Here is a 21210-nt window from a genome sequence, read left to right on the forward strand (position 1 = left end):
GTAATACAATGAGAAATCCAACGGGCAATGGTGACCTTCAATACTGGTTTCCCTAAAATGGGCATAGAGTAGGAAATGAAGAGATGGTCAAACTTACAAAAGAATTTAGTCCTGTGCAGGAAAAAAACTTAACTGTCTATGCACATCCAACAAGTGCAATTTGTTTTCTTCCTTATTTTGAAAATTTGGGAAGCTCATCGGAAGATTAATCACCTGATTAATATTGGACTCCAAAGCTACCTTAGGCAGAAAGGATGGATTAGTATGCAAGGATACCCTGTCCTTAGGAAAGATCGAATAAGGGGGCTTGACCGACTATGCTTGAAGCTCAGACACACTCCTGGCAGATGTAAAAGCAACCAAGAAAACAGTCTTCCAGGACAAAAACTGCAAATCCACTGAGGCTTGAGGCTCAAAGGGGGATGATACTAGAGCTTGCAGAACTAACCTAAGATCCTACAGCGGCGTAGGGTCCTTGACTGGTGGCTGAAGCAGAAAGGTGCCGTTTAAGAAGGCTTTGCAAAGCTTAGAAGATGCTAAGGAAGCCATGTTATCACCTACATGGAAGTTTGAAATCGTTGCTAGTTGGACCTTGACCGTAGAACTGGCATGTTGCAGAAAAATGCCTGCCAAGAATCCTAAAACCGCAGAAACTGGGGCAGTGAAAGGATTTAGGGCATGCTGTGAAGCCCAGCTAGAAAAACATCTCCATTTGCTGGAGTAAACCTTTCTGGTGGAAGACTTGTAAGCCGCAACCAGAATCCTTTTGACTGGTGAAGATAACCCCGGAGCCTAACTATCTTGGGAACTGCAGCAGCCAAGCAGTGAGCTTCAGACTGACCAGGTCTGGATGGGGAAACCCTGAAGGATGAGAAATGAGATCCAGAACCAGATCCAACGTCCATGGTAGAGACACCACATGAGAAAATAGAAAGGGGAAACGGACTTGGCGAGGCCAGAATGGGGCAATAAGGATGACTAACCTCCTCAGCCTTTGAGCTTTCTGAAGAAAGTTTGGTATCAAGGGAGGAGGAGGATAAGCATACAGAAGACTGGAGGGTCAAACATGAATCAGAGCGTCTCTGTGGGCTTCCCCTGGTGGGGGGTTCAGTGCAAAAAACCTGCTGCATTTCAGGTTGGAAGGAGAGGCAAAAAGATTGCAGCAATGCTGACCCTACTTGAGAAAGATACGTTTCGCTACGGAAGGATTCAGAGACCACTCATAAGGCATCAGAACAGACCTGCTGAGTCTGTCTTGCTAGAATGTTGGACCTCCCCGGAATGTGCATTGCCACCAGAAAATGGCCAGTGGAGATCACCCACTCCCACACTCACTTGGCTTTGTGACACAGGGGATAAGACCTTGTTCCCTTCTGTTTATGTACCAGACCACAGACATATTGTCTGTCTGGATAGCAATTGTCCCTGGGGAAAATGGGCATGGAGAACCTGCAAAGCTAGAAGCACCACTCTCATCTCCAGGACAATGATATGCAATTTGATCTTGTAGAGGGACCACAAAACTTAGACTGTCCTTCCCAAGGAGTGCCCCCCCCCACCATAGCAGGGAGGCGTCTATAGTCACTGTGGCCAAGGTGGAAGAAAGGGGCAACCCCGGACAAGGTCTGGAGAATGAATCCACCACAGAAGAAGAGTCCCTGCACACCCAAGAGACTTGAATGGGGTGAAACAAAGGAAGATCTAACATGGACCACTGGATCATGAGGGTCCACTGAAGTACCAGCATGTGAAAACAAGCCATGGGTAAAAGACTGATTGAGGCCACCATGAACCCTAATGCCCTTAATACCATTCCCAATGTCTGTGACTAAGACTGAAGAATGCAAAGAACATGTAGCTTCAGAGACTGGATTCTCTCAGAGGTTAGAAATAATTTGGTTTGACTCATGTCTAATCGAGCCCCAATGAAATCTAACATGAACCAGGGCCAATAACGATTTGATGAGATTGATGGTAATGCCCAACTGCTGGGATAAGAGAAGGGAATCCCTCACTTGACAGAGCTGATGCCTGGAAGGGGCAAGCGAGGAGCCAATCATCCAGGTAGGGGAAGACCTGAATGCCCAGGAATCTCAAGTGAGCCGGTACCACTGCCATCACTTTGCTGAGCACCCTGGGGGCTGTGGTGAGACCAAAAGGGGAGTCCTCTGAACTGGTAATGACGGACTCCCAGCTGGATGCGCAGAAACCTCCAAAAGCGCCTGTCCACTTTGATGTGGTAGTACGCATCTTGAAGGACGATCAAGCACATCCAACCGCTCTCCTGCAAGAGCAGCAGAATAGATTGAAGGGTGACCATCCAGAATTTCATCTTGGCAACTGACAGGTTCAAGAAGAAGATATCCAGAATGGGTCTTAAGTCCATCTTTTTTGGCACCAAAAAGAACCTGGAATAAATGCCTAATCTGGACTGGTCTGGGTGGATGGGTTGGATCCTCCCTTTGCGCAGGTGGAATGTCCGGGAGGTGTCTGTGTGGAGGAGATAACTTGTGAAATGGGAATGAAAAGCCTCTGGATATAACTTGCAACACACAATGATCTTCTGTGATTAGCAAGAGGTGACCCCACAACTGCCACCAGAAACGAGCATCCAGGTAGCCCTTTGGGGTTGCTGTATGGGTAGCTTCAAGAAAGGTTCTCGAGACCCTTGGTTTCTCGGACCACCTCTACCTCAAGGGCAGCATCTATCAAATCCCCCTCTGCCCCTGGAGAAGGCGAGTCCTGAGTGTCCTGGGAATAGCTCTGAGATTTCTGGAACCACAACTTCTTGGCCCCTCGCTGACTCTTAGATAAGGTTTGCTAAGGGCTCATAAAGGGGATTCCCAACAGCAGACAGTGTTCCCGTCCTTCACACTCTGAACTAAGGTTTCATGTACAGACTTCCCAAAGAGGGTGGAACCGTCATATGGGGTATTTGTAAAAGACACCTTAAAGGGATCAGAAAAGGCATAGAGCCAGACATGACACCTAATGGCAATGCCTGTACCAGCAGCTCTAGTGGCGCCCTCAGTAGCATGGGATGTTAGCAATAGATGTCAGGGGTCTGCCGGCATGGACCCAGGGGTAGACTCAGTGATCTCCTTGACCAGAGCTTGTTGCAACCTAATCACATGTGCCAAGTAATTCACCGCATGCACAGAAAACGTTGCCAAAGTGTATATCAACTTCCCAAAATGGTCCACTGGGCTGGACTCTCAGTCAGGTGGATGAACCGTTGAGCTCTCCTGAGCGAGCTCCTTCTTAGTGGCAGCTGCCAGCACCATGGCATCAACCGGGGATCCCTTGGTCCAATAGGCCCTGCCCATAGGGGCACTCTAAAATTTTGTCCGGGCGTTTGGGGATGGACTCCACCGTGTCTGGCTCCTTCGATGCCCGAGATGTAATAAGATCCACTAGTGGATCTGTGGGAGGGGACACCGAAGAACTAGAAGGTCTTGCACCAAATGCCTCCAGGAACACAGATTCATCAGAGTTAGGTTTTTGGTCAGAACACCCCCAATGCTGGTGGGGGATTTCCATTACTCTCCAAAGGACACATCCTTAGGGAGTGACTGGGGGGAACCTTCACCTTCCACCAAATCGGTGTCTTCTATGAGGGACCCCGGTGGGGAGTCCAAGTGCTTCCTTTTGCATGTAAGTATGCAAGGTACCGCCTCAGTGGGTGTGTCTGGGGAGGACTCGCCAACATCTAGCTGTTCTCAAGTGGGAGCTCCCTGGGGCAAAGAAGTGGCAGGCTGTCCCTGACGTAGCAGTCTGGCCAGATTCACGCTAGAAACAGACAGCCAGGGCAGACTCCGAACAAGAGAGCGTCAAGGGTTTCGATAGGATTGAAAGGACCATCTCCACCACACTGAAAGCCAAAGGGGAGTGGACCTCCTGAGAAGGGACTACCAAAGGAAATGTAACCCTCTGACCCAACGGGGGAGCCAGAGACGAACCTCCAGGTACCGAGACTCCAATCGGGGCCGACATCATCCCCTCAGGTCCGGCGCCAAGGCTATGGCTCCAAGAGTAGGACGGATCTGAGCTGGTGGGATCTGACCTACTCAAGGCCATGGCCGAAGTCGTGGTACAAGGTACTATCGGGGCCGACCATTCGATGCAGTGTCTCCTCTGATCACAGGGCTCTGAAACTGAGGGTTGGATTGGAGAAGGATTAAGAGGAATGAACGTGGACTGCATGCCCCTCCTCTCCGGAGGGAGAAGGGGCAGGCAAGACTCCCATATGTATCTGGTTGTGGATAAACCTCCCCATCATCCCTGTCTACCTCTGCTTCAGAAATACTGCGGGTGGATTGGGAAAAGGTGGCCACTGACACTGGCCTAGAGGGGCGGAGAGGGGAAGCCTGTGCCGGCGACCAGATCCAAAGCTTTTCCAGCTCTGGGAAGAGCTGAGGGGAACAAAGCCGGGGAGACACTGTCCTCAGAGCTGACCATACATTTACTGAAGGACCCACTGAGGACATGTGATCCGGGGATCTTTTCCTTGCCCTGTCCATAGACTTAGAAGACTTGTCTCCATCCCCGGACCTCTTGGCAGGAGGTAGAGTACCAGAGGCCGGGGTGGAGACGGAAGCAGATGGCAGAGCAGAAGAGACCTGAGCCCCGGTGGTAGGACGGGGGAGAAGGCACTTCAAAATTAACTTATTCCTCCTGTCCATGAGTGCCCAGGGATTAAACCCAGCACAGATGGAGCAGGAGGTCTCCAGGTGGGCAGCCCCAAGGCATTCAATGCACAGAGTGTGGCCATCAGCTGGAGAGAGCTTGTGGCCACAGAGAGTGCATTTGCGGAACCCTGGTTTGGGTATTTCAGACATACTCAAAAATGAGAGGCCCAAACACACACACACACACACACACACACACACACACACACACACACACACACACACACACACACACACAACTAGACAAGGAAAGAGGTTCAGATTGATTATTCACAGTACACCAGGCAGAAGAGAAACATTTATCCTAGCAATCAGGGAATGCAAAAAGGCAGGTGTAAGCTTCAAGCTGCTGCATCCAATTGTCTCTGGAATACTTTTTTTTTTCTGGAGGATCAAAGAAATTTTTGGATTCAGAACAGGCTATAGATGAAATAGAATATAAACAGAATGTGAACCAGCAAACATAAGGGGAGTTTGTTTCTCATTCTTCTGACAATAAAGCTCATATTGAGACTTTGACAATTAAACCTTTTCCAATGATCCACAGCAAAATGCTTGACAGGAAAACAAACAGATGACGACTAGGAGAATCAGAAGTACACAGACAGAGAAGCACAAAACACACACCTACATTCGTGGAGGCTCTCAGTAAAAATCTGCCCAAACAACAGAGACCTCCAAAGAAGAAATGCAAGCAACCTCCACCCCCCAACACAACCCAAATGACACATAGCCCAGATATTCAGTGTGCCACTCAACTACAGCCCATAAGGCATAACGTACCCAGCACTCTAGTCATAGGTGACTCTATAGTCAGGCACACTGATGTTCCACTCACCAGGTTAAACAAGGAGAAAGTTACTGTCAGCTGCCTGTCGGGTGCCAGGATCCACCATATAATGCACGCACTCAGGTCACTCCACAACAAGTACAAATATGACTCTGTCATTGTCCATGTAGGTGTGAATGACCTGAGACGTACCTCCCTGGACTACATGAAAAGAGACATGGAGAAGCTCTCTGATCTTGTAGCCCAGGCAGGTATGCCCCTCACCCTGTGTAGCATCCTACCATCACCTAGAATGATACCACAGTACAAGGACAAAATGACTGACTTCAACAATTGGCTAAGCTTCTGGTGTCATTCTAAGGGAATCCAGTATCTGTCTGCCTGGGATGACATCATCGACAGACCACACTGCTTTTCCAGAGATGGCCTGCACTTGTCGCCCTTGGGATTCCGGATAATGACAAAGGCTCTTGCCACCCTTAAATTGCCCTTTTTAGGCAAGGTTCAAATGACAAATTCACCACCGTTAACAGGTACAAGCAAGCAAAACCTGAGGGTAATGCTACTCGATGCTAGAAGTCTAAAATGCACTCACTCAAGGCACTCCTTAAAATGGAGAACACTGACATCTGTGCAGTGACACAGACCTGGTTCAAAGCTGGGCTATAATTCATACCACACCTTTCAGCCACCAAACCCGGACCGAAACACTAAAGGTGGAGGCATGTCCATATTCATTAAGGATATCCACACCTCCAAGCTAGTTGTTCAGCATAATACATCCGAGATTATCCAAGTTCAACTAACTCTGGGCAAAACCGCAATACAGATTCCCACTCCTCTTTTCTTGATACACTGGAAAATATTAAGGTACAACCCAACACCCTAATAATGGGTGATTTCAACTACCCCACCATTAACTGGGAAAATTACTCGTGCACCAACTCTTTTCCTCAACGTTTTCTGGAATTCATCAAGTCCAACTCCTTGGATCAACTTATCCACAACCCCACCAGAGGCAGCAATATCCTAGACCTGGTCGTGCTCCACACCAGAGGTCAGCTCCTCATTGGTCAGATCCGACCACAAGCTAATCACCCTAGACATCCACATCCCGCTCCCACCCCCCATTAGGAAAACAACCGTAAAAATTTCTCCAAAGCCAACTTCACGCCTCTTAAGACTAAAGTGGCAAACTTCACGACACCCATGCAGACGGACAATGGAGGTATGTTAGAAAAATATGTATTAGTAATATGCATGCTTAGTGCATTTGAGGTTTAAAAGGGTTAATACATTTATTCTGTTCACACTGCATGAATCTGCACAGCTACTAGAGACATTCCAATCCTGTTTATGTCATGAAAATATGCGCAGCTATGATCTGCTTATGCCATGGAAATTAACAAGAAGCATTTGATTTCTGCTAATGTTATGAAAATAATAAGAAGTGTTTCATTTCTACTTGTGTCATGAGACTTAACAAAGAGTTATTGATTTTCTGCTTATCACACAGCGCTGAATCTATTGATAATGAAAACAAAGGCTGCTTGAAAGTATAAACCGTAGTCAGCATTACTTGTACCTAAGCTAGAAATGTACCATGAATCTAGGCAAAATGTAACACATATATTAGAACTGTACAATTGAAGAATTGAAAGATTGTTCTGGGCTAAAAATAAGCCCCAAGGCCAGGTTGTTTTTCTCAAATGTTTTTGTAAATCAACAATAATCCAGTCAGGTCAGCAGGAAATCTAAGTAACATTTTCTATGCAACACCTACTGAGTTTTACATCTGAACATGTCAGCAGGAAATCTAAGTAACATTTTCTATAGAGTAATACAGAAAGCTGTCTCTAACTATGGCAACAATAGAATAGTAACATTTCATAGAACTGTATAAAAGTAGCATACTGCTCACTAGTAATTTAGACAAATCATTCTGCCTGCATGCTTTGTCTCCTTGCTGCAAGTTAATAAAGGGTGCCATACTTGAACCTTACGTGAATTGGTCTTTGAAGTTTTTTTCCTTTGACAAGGTATGACTGCTGAATCCTACACAAATGCACTTTTATAAGCACTTACTCAAGTGCATGGAGCATGCTATCCCTAACAGAACCAAGATGCTATCCTCCAAAAAAAGGAAGCCAATCTGGTGGTCTTCTGCCATAAACAAACTCTACAACAGAAGAAAGAAACTGTTGCAAAAAAGAGTAAAATCCCACGACTGGAGGAACTCCCTGGTGAGCGAGATCCCTCAAAATCCTCCAAAGCTAGTTATGAAAACAAAATCGCCACGGATTCTAAAGACAACCACAAAGCATTCTATAGCTATGTCAAGAATCTCAATGGCAACACTCAGATCTGCTCTGAGTTACAGCACAATGACACTAAATATACAGAACCAACTGATATTGCCAACATCCTGACATATAGGTTCAGTGCTAACTTTACCGCCCTCTCACCCCCTAAAGGGCCCATCTTTATACCGGAAGAATGCAAAGTTCCTGTAATCATGGCTGCACTGGTAAAAACCTCACTCTCCAAAACCAAGAACACAGCATCCGTGGGACCTGACAACATCCCAGGCTGCCTTCTATACGAACTACAGAATGAACTTGCACCCCACCTAAGTAACATGTTCAATCACAGCCTCACCCTCAGGCTTTGTGCCCACTGAATGGCGCACTGCGACAGTTATCTCAATCCATAAAGGGGGTGGCCACAACAGACCCTGGGAACTACTGCCCCATTAGCCTGACGAGCCTGGTCTGCAAGGCCATGGAATGTATCATCATGGAACTCATAAACAAAGACATTGGAGATCTCCAAACTCTGAACCCCACACAGTTCGGGTTTGTAAAAGGCAGATCATGTCTCCTAAAACTGATAGACTTCTTTGAGGCAGTCACCAAAGCCATAGATGAGGGTAAGGTGGTTCACACAGCCTATCTAGATCTCGCCAAGGCGCTCGACACCATCCGCCACTCTGGAATTATACATAAACTCACTAAACTAGGTATAAATCCCTATGTCACAAGATGGGTTGCCAACTGGCTTACTGACCGAACACACACTGTGAAAGTAGCAGACTCCAAATCAGACTTCAGACCAGTGACAAGTGGAGTACCACAGGGTTCAGTCCTGGGTCCTCTCCTGTTTGGTATCTACTTCTCTGAAGTACAGGCTAACACAGGTCTTTGGCTAACTAAATTCGCAGATGACTGCAAACTAGGAGCCATAATCGAAACTTCTAAAGATGTGGACATCCTACAAAAGGGCCTCACTGAGACAGCTGCCTGGTGTCAAAGCCATGGTCTCAAGCTCAATGCCAAAAAGTACATTGTCATCCCCTTTGGTAAAAACTCTGTACACATGAAATACCACATAGGTGGTAGTCTACTTAATATCTAAAGTGTGATAAGAGACCTTGGGACAGAGGTGGACAGTAGTCTCTTTTTTGATAATCACATCGCCACAGTGGTCAGGAAATCCTTCTATGTGGCACACTTCATCACAAAAGGTTTCTCCAAAAGGTTGCTCATCCAGGAAAAAAGAGGTAATTGTTCCCCTTTACTCATCACTCATTAGACCCATTATAGAGTACAACACCCCCTTTGGTATGTACCTCACAAGACATCTACAACAACTGGAAAAGCCACAGAAATACCTCACAGAGAGGATTACTGGCCTCAAACAGATGCCCTATGCAGAACGACTCAAAAAACTCCAGCTTTACTCCGTCACATATCGCCTACTCAGAGGCACTCTCTGCCTAACATACAAAGCAATGTCAAACCCAGAGCTGTTGGACATGCTCCACTTAAAGAAATCCCAATCCCTCCGAGCTACACACTCTAGGGACCTAAACCTTGTCACCACAATAAACAGAACATGCTGGAGGGATAGATTCCTGTCCCAGAGACTTCCCACACTCTGGAACAGACTCCCCATCTATGTCAAGCAGAGCTCCTCATTAGCACTCTTCAAGAAAAATCTTGATGATTGGATGGGTAAATAAGAAATTCACCCCGGGGATCATTTCTGTGGATCTGCTTGACAGGGGCACAGGAAAATAATTTTCTTGGGTGGCGAAAGCCAGGGTACCTTTTTGGCTAGGCTTGTATAGGCCCTAGAGCCAATAGCCTAGTACCTGCCTATGAACCTACACTGAACTTGAACCAGAGATTGATATTGGGAGATGGACAGGATGAAAACCAGCAACACAAAGTACTGAATAAATAGGAGACTATAAGGCAGTCACATTTATGAAATATGGCTTACAAGAAAAAAATGGAGGAGAAAGACTGGATTTCTGATGCTTTTGTTGAACATGTGGGTGGACTGTAAAGCATATACCTCACTTTATCTCATTAATGTTTAGAATGACAATAAAAGGACATAACATAAGGAAAACATTTTTGTTCTTATTAACATTTGAATAACACTTTTCATGACAAAAACTGTAAAGCAATTTTGTGTAGTGTTTATCAAGGGCATTTGAAATTGGTGGGGGTATTTTCAGTAAAGATAATGAAGTATAATATTTTTCTTTGTATACTGTAAAGCCTATACTTCTTAAAACTAAAGACTAGACAGAAGTAAGATTAAGTTAATCTGCTGTGATCTTGGGTTTCTTGGGTGGGGGTGAAAAGTAAATTTGCATTCATTACACTAAATGTAAAATTAAGATAATTTCTCTTATTTTTACATGGGTGGATATCTAGATGAATGTCCTTGGCTTAAGCTATAAACAGTATTTTTAAGAAAGACATTTGAAAAATAAAGTAATGAAAGCCATGAAACATATCAAGTTCCTGATGCTCATCAGGATCATTTGCATATATCCCATGTGCCACTGATACAAGACGTTTGGGAGGTAACTTAGTGGAAGTTCTAGCTTTGCTGGTGTTTTCATTTTGTTTTTACTGATTGTTTTTTCAGTGCCCTTCTCACTCATTGTTTTAGTTTGTTGTTTAGGATATTTTTGCAGTGACCCTAATGATAACGGACATCATCTGGGTACAACAGCCCTGTGTTTCTAATGCTTAGTCAAACACTTAGCTTGTGCTCTGCTGATTAGGTCATAACAAGGCTGAAATATGAATATCCATAGCTAGTGGGTTTGGCTTTATTGGCCTGAAGTTGTCCATTAAAATGACAAAACAAGTCATGTGCATTCAGAATTGCCAGTTAGCTGAAACACCTGCTGTTCATCAGAATCATTTGCATATATCCCATGTGCCACTGATACAGGAGGTTTGGAAGATCACTTAGTGGAAGCTCTAGCTTTGCTGGAGTTTTCATTTGGTTTTTACTGATAAGTTCCTTGTATCTGCAAAAACATTGGCTTGTTTTTTCCCCATTTCGAAATGGTCTCATTAGATGTCAGGAACTCTGCAGCTGAAGTCAGTTACACATTCATTCTGAGTGAAATTTACAAATCTTCCATTATGCATATAGAGAGATGTCAACTGATTTTTTCTGCTCACTGCTAACTACTTTTACATACCGACAGGCTGTCTGCAGGTGCTAAGCATTCTTTGCTGAGTGAAATCCAGAATTAAATGGTACAATGTTAAGCAATTCAATGAAAAATATAAAGTTGAAAATTATGGGAAGTAAGAGATAGCAGCTTACCTAGCAGTGTGAAAACATAGATGCATTTAACAGAACACTGTTAAATTTAGTTTTATTTAAAGGCAGTCATTTTTCCTTCAGGGCTAAAAGTTAATGTTTTCTGAAAACACAAAAGCTGTGTTTCACAATTGCAAGGGGAATTGTGATAAGAAAAGAACAGACTCCAACAGATGAAGTGGGAACACAGGCTGTAGCATATGACTTACCATGGGTAACCTTAATTTTAGCTCAAGTAATGCCTGTGGGTACAACTGTTCTTACCTGGAGTTAAACTTCATTTTTGAAGATGGACATAGTGTTGTGTGATTGCTCTAAGTGAACAACAGGTGACGTGTTCTGAAAATGTATCTATGTAGTTTTTGAGGATTTTCATTAAAACATTCTTAAAAATGAAAAGTTCAAATGGAGATAAAAACAACTGTATAATACAGCAGTCTACCAAACATCAGTAAGTGCATGCAAGACAAAATTTGGAAATACACATTCAGAAAAATGACTGTTGTGTACATTAGGTGGGAAGAACAGCTTTATTTATCATAACGGCTACTCTATCATTATTATCTTGGATTGTAAATGGCCTTACAGGTACAGACAAAAAGGGGAAAGAAACTAAATTAAGAAATGCAGAGTGCACATATCAATGCTGCAGGAAATGCATTTGGAAAGAAATGATCGTGTGAATTTGACAAAAAGGATTCCAGAATGGATATTCAGTAGAATACCAGGGGCAGAGAAAAAGTGGGTTAATAACATATACTTGCTAGAAGGGCTCCAATTATGATAGAAGAGGAAAAAGACAATGGTAAATTTGTGATAAGGGGCTACTGACATGGAAGGACTACATTGACATGTATTTATGTTCCACTAAAAACTGCTATTATGGAGCTCAAGAAATGTTGGGGAGAAATAACCTGCGTTCAGCAGGGAATATTACTTACATGTGAGGACTTAACTTGATTTGTAATAGTGAGGATGCATTGCGGAGACCAAAAAGGGAAAATATAACAAAAGAGGGAAGATTTGTAAAGAAATGTATAAAATATTTTGTATGGAAATGTGAATTCAGTAATAAGAACCTGGACAGAATTTACATATTATTCCCCAAGGTAAAATAAATGGGCTACACTGGATAGAGATATGTCATGTCACAGGAACAAGTGCATTTGATTGAAAACTTCAACACCTATCTAATAACCATTTCAGATCATGTACAGACTAAAATCAAGATAAAAATGCAAGGCAATGAAGTAAAAATGGGACAGTGGCGCATTCCCAATTAGTCAAACAGACAGAAATTTAAGGAATGGGCAGTGGAAATTATTTGAGAGTTTTTAGAAAAGTTGGAACTTTCTTCAGAAGTAACAGCTAATGAGTAGGGTAAAATGAAGTTTAAAAAATAGGTACAAATAAAAGAGAAAGCGATAAATTTAAGAAGTAATAAGAATTAATAAGAAAGGCTGACAAAAGGTTAGAACATTGCAAAATAAGGCAAATCGCTCAGAACAAGAAAAGGCACAACTGCAGAGTGATAAAGAGAAAATAAGAGCATTTGGATAATATGCATGAGTTTAGAAACACTGCTGTTAAGCAATTATTTTTTTTTAAACTCCAGAGAACAAAAATGTTTAGCACCAAAGCTTGGGGAAAAAAGTAGAAAGGGTAGTCGCCAAAATTAGGGAACTTCAAACACGAAAAATAGAGAGAATTATGCAGAGATATTAGATGCATTTTGGACATTTTATGAAAATTAGTATAAAGCAGAGGATTTGAAAAACAAAGCACAAACGGAAATATTTAAGACTTAATTATGCCAAGATTACAGGTACACAAGGCTCAACAACTAATAGTTAAGAGAAGAGGAGATAAAATGGGTTACATATAATCAAGCAGGAGGGTCTCCAGCAACATATGGTACTCCTGTGGAAGCTTGGAAGTTAGGATGGAAGAACATGATAATGAGCTGGAAGATTTTAACAGTATTTTAGGAGGATGGGATGCACCAACATATTGTAGGAAAGTTGTGGTTGCTATATTACACTATGATAGTAAGTACCTGTCAGACCCAACTTTATATAGATTAAATGCAATTTTAAACCAGGGTTATAAAGTGTTTATGTCTAAACAAATGGCAAAGGTGTTAACAAAATTGTTAGGTATGGACCACTGTGTATTTGTGGAAGAGAGGTAAACATTTGGCAACATTAATATAAGAATGATGATTCAGAGTGAAGAAGAATGTAAGAAAATACCACTATTGTCAGTGGGTCTTGATTCACAGAAAGGCTTTGACATAGTGAGTTAGAATTTGATAAGCAGGGAATGGAAGTATTTGCATTTCCTGATAAAATAAAGTTAATTAGTTGAATATATAAAGGATCAGAGGTAAGAATTAAAATGGTAGGGTTCCTTTCTTGATTAACTGTGCTTGAATAGAGGAACCAGGAAGGAGTGTATTTTTTCCTCTTTGTTATTTATCTTCCACTACAAGTTGACAAAAGTGAATGCAGAGAGGATCAGAATCTGTGAACTGAATTCACCGGAAAAAAAAAAAAGTTTTTCAGCAAGATATTTAAGTGTTTGTAGAGAGGACAAGCCTGCCCACATCCACAAAATTATATATACCTACTCTAAGTGTGCATTTACTTGACAAAAGTGATTATGGAGGAACTCCAATAGCTAGCAAGTTGAAACTTATGCAGTCAATGCTCAAAAGTTCAAGCTTTGTCGACCAGTAGAGAATTAAGTTATTTGCTTAATATGTAAGGCAACTGGCAAAGAAAATAAGGAGTCAGAAATTCAAAGATGCAACCGGCAAGGTAGAGCTACACAATAAAAACTCTCTCTCGATATATCTATATATATATATATATATATATATATATATATATATATATATATATATATATATCTATATATATATATATCTATATCTATATATATATATATATATATATATATATATATATATATATATATATATATATATATATATATTATGTGTGTGTGTGTGTTTATGCAACACATGCAGAAGATAATTCAAAGTGGGAAGGGAAGATGAAGTGCGGGATAGTTCAAGAAATAAGGAGAGAGGGGTTTTGGATGCAAATACTTAAGAATAACAATAACCCTACAGATTATTCATAAAGTAAAAGAAACAGTCTAAGAACTAAGCCAACACAAGAATGAAGAAAGACTGTAAATAGGGATGACTGCAAGTCAAAGTACAGAAAAATAGGCAAGACTGGGCTGGAATTTACTGCAGAAAACTGGCAGAGGAACTAAGGTACTGGGAACAAACAATGAGAAAGAGAAAGGTAATAGAGTGGGATGAGGACAAGATGACATTAGGACTGTAAGCTAGACACTTGCCTTCCGGACCAGGGACTGATATTACAGTATAGGCAACCAGAAAGGGATAAGGGACTCCTAAGCTAACGACCTGCTGTGGTAGGTTTTTTATTGGAACACAGAACAGAAGCTGCTGTTAAAAAGAGATGATTAGTAGGGCATATAAAACACTGCATGACTGTTCTAAGAATCACAGGAGGTGAGAGACTGGAAAAGCAATTTTCAAGGAGACAATACAAGCACATACATATGGCTCCCACATATGCGACAAAGTCTAGAAAGTTTAGGATTTTTGCTTGGAAGTATTTGCATAGGTATTTTTATACCCCAGGCATTCTTAAAATAATTTTTCCTCAGGTAAACAACAAATAGTGTTGGTGTGATGGAGAAGAAAGTGTTAACTGGGAACCTATGCTTTGAGTGCGCAATGAGTAGTCAGGTTTTAAAAATTTCCTGCAGAGTTGAGCTACGACACAGGATCTGAATTGCCTAGGCATATACTAAGGCCTTGTTAAGTTTAATTCTGTTGCCTGCCAAAAAAAGCAATTACTTGAAAATGGAAATTAAAGTCTAAACCAGCTGTATTGGAAGTAGTGACAATTACTAAAGAGATACAAAAACTGTAAGAGATCTTTAGAAAAGGGAATGCGCTAATTACATATAAGCAAATGGAAACTGATGGAACAATACATGCAAAATAATGTTCAGGAGGGGGAGTGATGCAAGGGAAGGCAGGAATTCAGCAAATTAAGTAAAGTTACACTGATGAAAGTTATAAAGAAAAGAAAAGATATGTGATGTGTAATGTACGCAAAGGGAAAAAAATGTTAATATGGTTTGTTTTCTTTTCTGTAATGTATGTTTGCCTATATCTTAAGTGATATTTCAATAAAAATAGCCAGAGATCGTTCAAAGGTAATAAGGCATTCAAGAAATTTTATGAAAATATATACAAGGTACTGAAACACAATAACTAAAAGGTTCAGATGGAACTTCTAACAGAATACTTAATTATGCCAAGATTAAAGGAAGATGAAGCTCAACATTTGTCAAGATAGAAAGAGAAAAATGATGTATAAACAATCAACAGGGAAGTCTGCAGAACAGCCAGCATTCCTGTGTAAATGTGTAATTATGTATGTAAATATGGAAGAAGAGAGAAAACAAGTGATAAAGCTCTGGATGGATATGTTTAACATTAAGGGGGGATACAAGCATCTTGGAAGGAAGCTGCAGAAGCTTTATTACCCAAAGAGAGTAAAGACCCCCCTCAGACCTGCTTCATACATACTCATTTTAATTTTTAACCACGATCATAAAGTGTTTATGTCTAAGAGAAAAGGTAAAAGTGTTACCAGCATTGATAAATATGAATCAGTCTGGCTTTGCAATTGAGAAACAAGTGTTTGACAACATTAATAGAGCAATGCTGATTGAGAGGTGAGAAGAGTATAAGAAAATTTCACTATTGTTGGTGTGGTCTTAATGTAGAAAAGCATGTCACACAGTCAGCTGAGATTTTATGATTAGGATAATGGTAGCATTTGCATTCCCTGAAAGAATTATAGGGTTAATGAGGTTGTTATGTGAAGGGTTAGAAGCAGGGATTAAGGAGAGAGGGCTCCTCTCTGACAAGCTATGCTGGAACAGGGGAACTACTGTTCAAATTGCACAATTATTTCAGCATACACATACTGTACCTTATTTCCCAGAAGGTCTCTATAGGAGCATCAGGATTCCACAGCTGTATATTTTCTGACTGATGAAGAACCAACAAAGCCTGCAAGACAGAGGAAAACCTTTTCAAACTGACAAGCAAAATCCTTTCAGTCAGTACAAAGGACGAAAACTAAATAATATTTTAACAAAAAAAATGCATATGGGGAATTCATCCAGCTACTGTCTCTAGTAGACCATCAGGAAATAGTTTCACTGGGAATACAATATCTGCAAAGACTACACTCATTAACAGCTACCGATCTGTATCAGCCAAGATGTTTCAAATGCTTCCTCTCATGACAGAACTTCCAAAGAGGAAGGCAGACTAAAAACCTTTTTATAACCAGTCAAGAGACAAAATGCAGTGAACCATTCAACCTTGAAGTTCTTCATAGATTTTCACATGGGTAATGAAACATTACCAAGTTCTTGAGCATAAATTATTAGGGTATAATCAGAATAAGTAGTGCAATAAGGCCACCAAAATTAGCGGTTAACAAATCTTCAGAGTTTTTCATATGTATATTTTACTAAAGCAGCGTACATATATATGTGTGTCTGTGTGTGTGTACATATATATATATATATATATATATATATATATATATATATATATATATATATTTATATTTATATATCTATATATATATCTATATACACACACATACATATATATCTATATATATATATATATATATATATATATATATATATATATAGATATATATATATATATATATATATATATATATATATATATATATATATTCATATATATATATATATATATATATATATATATATATATATATATATGTATATATATGCCTATATATATAATATATATATAATATATATATATATATATGCCTATATATATATATATGTATGTATGTGTATGTGTGTGATGTTGTGTAATATATATAATATGTGTGTATATGATGATGTGTGTATGTAATAATATGCTATGTATGTATGTATGTGCCTATGTATGTATGTATATATATATGTGTATGTATATGTGTATTGTTATTTTTTGTGTTGTGTATGTATTGTGTTTATATTTGTGTGTATATATTATTTATTATTATACTGTTATATTTATTGGCTTTGTATGCATGTCAGTCTTATTATATATATTGTATATTGTGTTTATATATTATAGCCTGGTGTGAGCCAGTGTTTGTTGTGGTGTGTGTATGTGTGTTGTGTGTGTGTGTGTGTAAACTTTGAATGTGTGCTGAGTGTGTGTTTACGGATAGTGATGTGTGTTTATGCTGCACTCTGTGTGTACAGTGTGTGGGTGATGTGTGTGCTTGTTGTGTGTGTGTGTGTGAGTGTGTGGTGTTGTGATGATGTGGCTGGATTGTGTGTGTGTGATTGAATGTGTGGTGTGCTGGTTAGGGATAGTGTGTGTTGATGACAAAGGAAGGTTGTTGTGTGTGTGTGAAGTGCTATATGTGTGTAGTGTGTATGTGTGTGTGTGTTGCTGTGTGTGGTGAGTGTGTGTGTGTGTGTGTGTCTGTGTGATGTTGTGGTGTGTGTGTGAATGTGTGTGTGTGTGTGTGTGTGCTGATGTGTAATGTGTGTTGTGTTTGTCTAGTTGTGTGTCTGTGTGTGTTGTAGTTGTGTGTGTGTGTGTGTGTGTGTGTGTGTGTGTGTGTGTGTGTGTGTGTGTGTGTGTGTGTGTTTTGTGTGTGTGTGTGTCTGTTTGTGTGTGTGTGTGTGTGTGTGTGTTTTTGTGTGTTTTTAAATTTTTTGTGTTTTTTTTTTGCCTTTTTTGTGTGTGTGTGTGTGTTGGTTTTGTGTGTGTTTTTTTGTACAGTGTGTGTGTGTGTGTGTGTATGTGTGTGTGTGTGTGTTGTGTGTGGTTGTGTGTGTGTGTGTGTGTGTGTGTGCGTGCGTAGTATTGTGTGTGTGTGCCTGTTGTGTGTGTGTATGTATCTTAATAATTGTATATATTTGTGTGTTAATATTTATTATGTTATACTGTTGTATAATATTGTGTGATTATATGTGTGTGTGTGTACTTGTGTTGTCTGTTATGTGTATTGTGTAAATATGTGTGATATGAAATATGTGTGATCTTGATGTATTTGTGTGTGTGTTGTTTGTATGTGTACCTTGTGTGTGTGTGTGTAGTGTGTGTATGTGTTTGTGTGTGTGTGTGACATTTGTTGTGTGGTTGTGTGATGTATGTAGTTTGTGGTTTATATAATAATAAGTGTATATGTGATATGAATATAGTGTGTAATATATTAAAATGTAGATAATATAGTGTATGTATAATTGATATTATATGTTGTTGTGATATATTATTATGTGTGTTTAACAATTTTATATTATAAAATTAATAATATGTTGTATGATATATATGTGTTTGTATGATTTTGGAGTATTTCAATGTTATATAATTTTAATATTAGTAGTAAGTATGTGATGTTATGTTTGTGTGTGTTTGTGTTATTTATTTTGTATTTTGTATTATTTGTGGTTTGTGTGTGTGTGTGTTGTTGTTTGTGTGTGTGTGTGTGTGTGATTTTGTGTTGTATTGTGTGTGTGTGTTTGTTGTGTGTTGTTTTTGTATTGTGTATGTTGGTGTGGTTGTGTTGTGTTTGTGTTTTTTATGTAGTTATTATTTCTTTTGTATATGTATAATATCTTCTATATATATATATATATATATATAAAAATATATTAGTATATATATATATTTATATCACTATATTTTAGTATATATATATATATATATATAATATATATTATGATAATATATATATATATATCAATACATATTATACATATAGATATCATATATAAATATATATATATAATATATATCTATACATATATACATATATTATATAGTTACAGAATATATATATATATAATATATATTATATATATATATAATATAACACTAGAATATTATATATATATACCATATATATATATGATTAAGTGACACAATAACATATAGTATATATATATATATATATATATATACATATATAGTATATATATATTAATAATCACACAGACAAACAAATATTTGATATATATAATATAATATATATATATATATATAATATATATATAATAAAAAAACTGTGAACAGCAGTGATTTCTTTGTGCAGCCCAGTGTAAATGGGATTGTCAGGAACATGTAAAGCAAATATTCATATGACACAGTATATTTAATAGGCATGTAGGTTTGGCACCAAGTACTGTTAGCCAACATGCTACATTGGGCTACGTGAAGGATGAAAGGCCATGGCTAAAGGCTGGAAGAGAGGAGAAACTGTTTAAAGGTGATGAGATTGAATGTTGGCAAAGTGACTGGTAAGATGAACTACATATATGCACAGAAGGAATTGGTATATGTGTGTGCAAGAGAGACATGGAAACACTGTGGGTGAAATGGAAGAAATTGTTTATCATGTGTGGATGGGAGGAAAAATGGTGAGATGGAAGCAATTTAGTAGTTAAAGGGATTTTTAGTTGGAAGGGTGAAAAGGTAGAGTGGGTTGCAATTAAGTAAATGGAATGTGTGGTAGTGAAGGAAATAGCAAGCAGTGGGGAGTTAAGGATGCAGCAGTAAAATATTTTGGGGAGGTGCAAGGAGATGTATTATTGGAAAAAATCTGAAAGAGTAATGAAACAGGAAAGAGGCCCAATGGTAGATGTTAGAAGAATAGCATGGTGTGCGAGAAATCGAGACAGGAAAATGATCAGTTATTAAACCTAATGAAATGAAATAATGTGTAATATTGTATAAACTTATAAATTAATGTATGGAGTAAATAAAATAATAAAAAAATTTTGTTACTTGATATAACAATTACATTTATTTAATATCAGAAGAATACGAAAATAATAAATTAATTGAAATATGAAAACCAGAAATTAGATTACAATGCTTGGGAAACTGAAGAAGGAAGGTGGGAGTAAGTGACAAGGAATTTAGAAAATTGTTAGGGATAAAATAAAAGTGTAAAGTGGGGGATGTTTATTATGTTCTTCAAGTTTAGAACTTGGAAGTGAAAATTAGAATGGAAATGTTTGGTACATTTGATGGAACAGTATAATTAATGAATTAAATAATAGTATATATTATACAACAGAAAAACATTTATTAAGAGCTACAAAATATTGATTGGAATACTAAGTATATATAAAGATATTAATCTCATATAATATATATGTATGATATATACAATATATATATATTTAAAATTATATCAGATAATTATATATATGTATATATATATAATTTGAAAATATAGATACATTTATCTATTTAAAATTATACCTCATAACTAAAACTATTATATCTAAGATATTATAAGAGATAATTTTATAAGTTCACAAAAATTTAAATACTGATAATATATAAGTAATGATATTGATAGATAAAGTATATATAGTATGAAAATCAATATTATATATGATAAATATATATATTATAAATCAGTGAAGCATTATGGGGATAAGAATGATTTTTCGATGACTGATGTGAGGTATATTTAGGGTGTTTGAAGTGTTTTGTTGTTTTAATGAATGTTGGATGAGATTTGGAATGTATCTTTTACGATTTTGAAATTGTTTAGAGGATCTATATATTAATAGATATATATGAATATATATATATATAGGAATATAATAAGTATATGATTATATAAGACTGTCAGCTGGAAAGCATGGAAACAGGAAAATGAATCAAATACAGCAGTTACTACGAGTATAATTTATCACAAGGGAAATTTAAAAACAGTGACATCTACATATGGCATTCTAATTTTAGAAGTTTAGGTGATCTCATCCATGCAGACACATATCAGTAGGAAGCACAGTGCAGAGGAGACAGAACCCCCTGCCATCTTCAGTTATTTTCCATATGGAAAGGAGAATGTCCACAACAAATATCTTTTGAGTGGGCTGACAGGGAGAAGGACAGGACCTCCAGCATGCAATGAGGAATTCCCATCAATAGTTGAATAAAATAACAGGCATCCCCAAAAAGTA

At 38.7% G+C, this 21210-nt stretch overlaps 1 protein-coding gene across 2 annotated transcripts in view; it reads right to left on the reverse strand.

Moving 5' to 3' along the window:
* Window positions 1-21210, reverse strand: part of NF1 (neurofibromin 1) — a 5218972-nt gene that overhangs the window by 3568105 nt on the left and 1629657 nt on the right. For both annotated transcript variants that reach the window (XM_044054637.1, XM_044054636.1), the window contains exon 15: window positions 16167-16246. In XM_044054637.1, the coding sequence (XP_043910572.1) occupies window positions 16167-16246 (80 nt within the window). The remainder of the gene's footprint in view (window positions 1-16166; window positions 16247-21210) is intronic.

The sequence above is a fragment of the Protopterus annectens genome, chromosome 13.part0 (genome assembly GCF_019279795.1).
Source record: "Protopterus annectens isolate FY-2018-M chromosome 13.part0, PAN1.0, whole genome shotgun sequence".
Classification (NCBI taxonomy): Eukaryota; Metazoa; Chordata; order Ceratodontiformes; family Protopteridae; genus Protopterus; species Protopterus annectens.